The 3,559-nt window shown below is 30.9% G+C and overlaps 1 protein-coding gene across 4 annotated transcripts in view; it reads right to left on the reverse strand.

Moving 5' to 3' along the window:
* Window positions 1-3,559, reverse strand: part of LOC123015527 (ryanodine receptor) — a 64,881-nt gene that overhangs the window by 6,657 nt on the left and 54,665 nt on the right. For all 4 annotated transcript variants that reach the window (XM_044415299.1, XM_044415308.1, XM_044415316.1 and 1 more), the window contains 6 exons: window positions 2,768-2,884; window positions 2,269-2,590; window positions 2,134-2,223; window positions 1,831-2,089; window positions 1,424-1,786; window positions 1,056-1,374 (listed from right to left, as the gene is read on the reverse strand). In XM_044415299.1, coding sequence (XP_044271234.1) covers window positions 1,056-1,374; window positions 1,424-1,786; window positions 1,831-2,089; window positions 2,134-2,223; window positions 2,269-2,590; window positions 2,768-2,884 — 1,470 coding nt within the window. The remainder of the gene's footprint in view (window positions 1-1,055; window positions 1,375-1,423; window positions 1,787-1,830; window positions 2,090-2,133; window positions 2,224-2,268; window positions 2,591-2,767; window positions 2,885-3,559) is intronic.

Here is a 3,559-nt window from a genome sequence, read left to right on the forward strand (position 1 = left end):
ATGAAAAATTAATGTTTTTCGGTGGAATTTTGCATATCGTTTACAAGTTTGAGTTGGTTTGACGTTTTTGGGTCTCTCTAAGAGAATAATATTTGATTTTTTTCTCTTAAATTATAAGAATAGAAAAAAGAATCAGGCTATAGCGTGTCTAAAATAATTCTGCAGTAAAAGAATCAGTGATTCCATTGTTAGAAGAAATAGAAGCAAAAAAGTATTTTAGAATTCATTAATTGTTGACTTTTTGTCACTTTTTGTTTAAAATTCTTTTCACAAAAATTACGTATTCTTCAAAACTAGGTATTTTAAACCACTTATACCCAAAATGAAATAGAGTATTTTTTATAAAAAAAACCTGCGATTTTAAGCTTGAGGACTGATTTAAAAGAAAATCATTTTCTAATGAAAACAATAATCGAGACAATATTAAAAATGTCTTGTGTTTAATTTTGTTAGATACTTTTTCCACTTGATAAAAAATACATATTGTCTTGATATTTTCGGTAGAAAAAATTGTCTTATGTGCTTGCTTAATCATTTTGATTTTGTTAAATCATCTCAAATTGGATTTCAGTAATATTTCGAAAAATGCTGCACATATTTTTCGGCCCTTTGAAAACAAAATTTTTCTTGATGAATCATTCTGCATCAAATTTTAATTAATAAAACAGCGATATGTAGTAATTGAAAAACAAAAATTAATAAAAAAAATTTGTAACTACAGCGACACAAAAATAAATATTTTTTCTGAATCATCCTGTAATTGATTAAATTTCAAAAACGTATTAGGTACTTTATTGACTTATCTGTAATGAGAAGTGAGACTAAATATACAGAATGAGTTAAAAAAGATAACAATAGAAAAAAAATACAGTTATTTCGATGATTTTGGGTCATTCTTAAGAAATGGACAAAGGTAAAAAAATCTTCTAAGTTTTTCCATCTTTTTACAATATGTGTGAAAAAAACTGAAATTTTAAGTAAAAAAAAGCAAAAAAGTGGAATTTTAGTATTCATTGGCAATTTTCTCACATAGTTAAAAAATTTTCATTTCTCACCTTAATTTGCGGCTTTTCCCACTGTTCGATATTGGACTCCTTAATTTCAAAATACACCCTTTCTATACGTTTACTGCCACCTAAGATCTCAATTCGGCCCAAGAACGGTTCGAAATAATTCAACACAGACCCGGCAGTTTCCAAAAACCTGGCCAATCTTGGTTCATTCGGCATATGTTCTGACAAATTTGTCAACAAAACAGCTAAATTAAAACCAATTTCTTTGGCTGGTTCGTGAAACCGGTCAATGAAACCAATATAGTCGACTTTACCATCATGGTTAACTTCACAACAAGCCAATAAAAAGTCAATTTCCTCACTAAAATATATATTTATAATTATAAGTTACGAAAAGCGAGAGGACATACGAAGTGTAGCTTTTTTGTTGCTCCATCTTCTCTTTAAAGTCTTTGGGGGAAACCCAACCATCATTGTTAATGTCAATCTCTTGGAAACTAGGTGACGAAGTCAAATCCTTCAACTTCAAAAACATGTCGAAATATTTAAGGATAAGTTCAACGTTTGAAGCACTTTCAACCAACGTGTCCACCATTTGCTTACCAATAGTACCATTAACAACGTTACCTTCAAGCATTGACAACATCATGGTAATCATGTCTTTTTGCAAATTCAACAACTCCTTCAACAAGTCGACTTGACTTGAATGTTTGGATAGTTTGTCTTGCATGTGGGAGAAGAGGAAGAGGAAACCACCAACAGCGTCCCACAACCTAAAAATAACACTGAAAAATTTGCAATCCCTGAAAATTCTTACCTAGAATGAGCCAAGGCTTGTTGATTGAGAGTACACGGCCCTTGAATGACTTCAGTAAGTGTGTTGAAAACTTGACTAGCAACTCCAATAGCTTTAAAAAAGTTTGCTTTACCGGCAGGGTCAATCAAATCTTTGCTTGAGTAATGCCAATAAAAGTCCATTATTGATTCCTGGAGACGTAACAAGTAATCTACTGTGCAAATAACCACGTTTACAGTTGTGGTATTACCAGCTTGGGTACGTAAGTAATTTTGCCACTCTAAAAAATGAATTAGAACAAAAATTTTATATTATTTTGTATACCTAAATTGTGGCCTTCACACGTCAATTGAATAAACCTGAATAAGGCACATGTGAATTCCGCATCGTGCATGTTTTTCTCACCAGCAGCACCTTCAATTTTTTAGTTGAATTTAATTCGCACTAAAATTAAGTTACCTTCTGATCCAACACCAAGACCTTCAGCTTTGGTGTTTCGCTCAAACGCGTCCAAATCCAAAACACTACAACTGTTCATCAATCCAGCAATACTAGTGAAGAATCCCACATCTTTCTTCTCTTTCAAATGGTTTAACATTCCCATTTGGATGTCAAAATTACCACCACGAAGAATCGAAATGCCCAATTCGAGTGTTTTCATTACCATTTCAGAGGGAACACCTTTGCAAGCAGAAATGTGCAAAAGGACCATTTCTGCTACCCCACGTTTGGCTAATCTTGCTTGATTGAAAAGGAGTTTCTGTTTCTCCATTTCTTGCTCCTATTACAAAGTTATAATTAATTAAAAACGTTTTTATCGAAAAAAAAATGTCAAATTGGTGACCACGAATCTTACCATTAGTTTATTCATTGTCCTCTGAATGTTTTGAAAAATTAAATAAATCACAAATTAAACTACTCATTCAAAAAGTGTTTTTGTTGTACCAAAAAAACTCACATGAATTGAGGCGCCTCCTTCTTCACCTTCACCACTTTCCTCTTCTTCGCCTTCTTCCTCTTCTTCTCCACATGATTTAGCAATGATTTCAGCATAAGACATGTACAAGGGGTCCTCCTAATATCACAAAAATGTTTTTTTTTTAATTAGCTTTTACTAAAAATGTACCAAAAATTAAAAAATATTTTTTTTCTGTCAAAGAACATTTTTTTTTTAATTTTAAAAGCTTTGGAGGGAAATTAATTGTGCAATAGCCGTAATGTTATATGTTATATTTTATCTTTTTAGTACAATTTTTTAATGAAAGTATATTTTTAAAAACAAATTAAACAGGTGATAGAATATTCAATAATAAGGTAAGTATTGAAAAATACTATACCCCTGAAAGGGGTGCATGTTTTAATGGCTTTTGTCCAATGTTTCAAAAACCATTTTAGATAAAATTACAAAATTTGATTACCTTTATGTCGAAATTTTTAATCAGGGACGTCCTAAACTGGGAGGTTTAGGGTAAAAAGTACCTTAACTATTTTGGATGTCAAAAATCATACTATTTTTGCCTTTTTAAACGCTTTAGCATGTTTTTAAAACAAAAACTGAAATTTTGAATAAGACTATCGAAACAAGACAAAAAAATCACGAAATTAAATCGAAAATAAAGCGTTTAAGAAAGTTCTTCAGACAGAAATGAAATTTTTTGCAAAATTGTCCCAACCAGTCGAAAAATCGATAAAAATTATTTTTGTTTTTTTTAAGCAGTTAAATATTTTTGAGATAATAAACTGAGTTTTT

This window comes from Tribolium madens, unplaced genomic scaffold, assembly GCF_015345945.1.
Source record: "Tribolium madens isolate multiple individuals breed KSU strain unplaced genomic scaffold, Tmad_KSU_1.1 Scaffold_11;HRSCAF=98;Tcas5.2_LG3b, whole genome shotgun sequence".
Lineage (NCBI taxonomy): Eukaryota > Metazoa > Arthropoda > Insecta > Coleoptera > Tenebrionidae > Tribolium > Tribolium madens.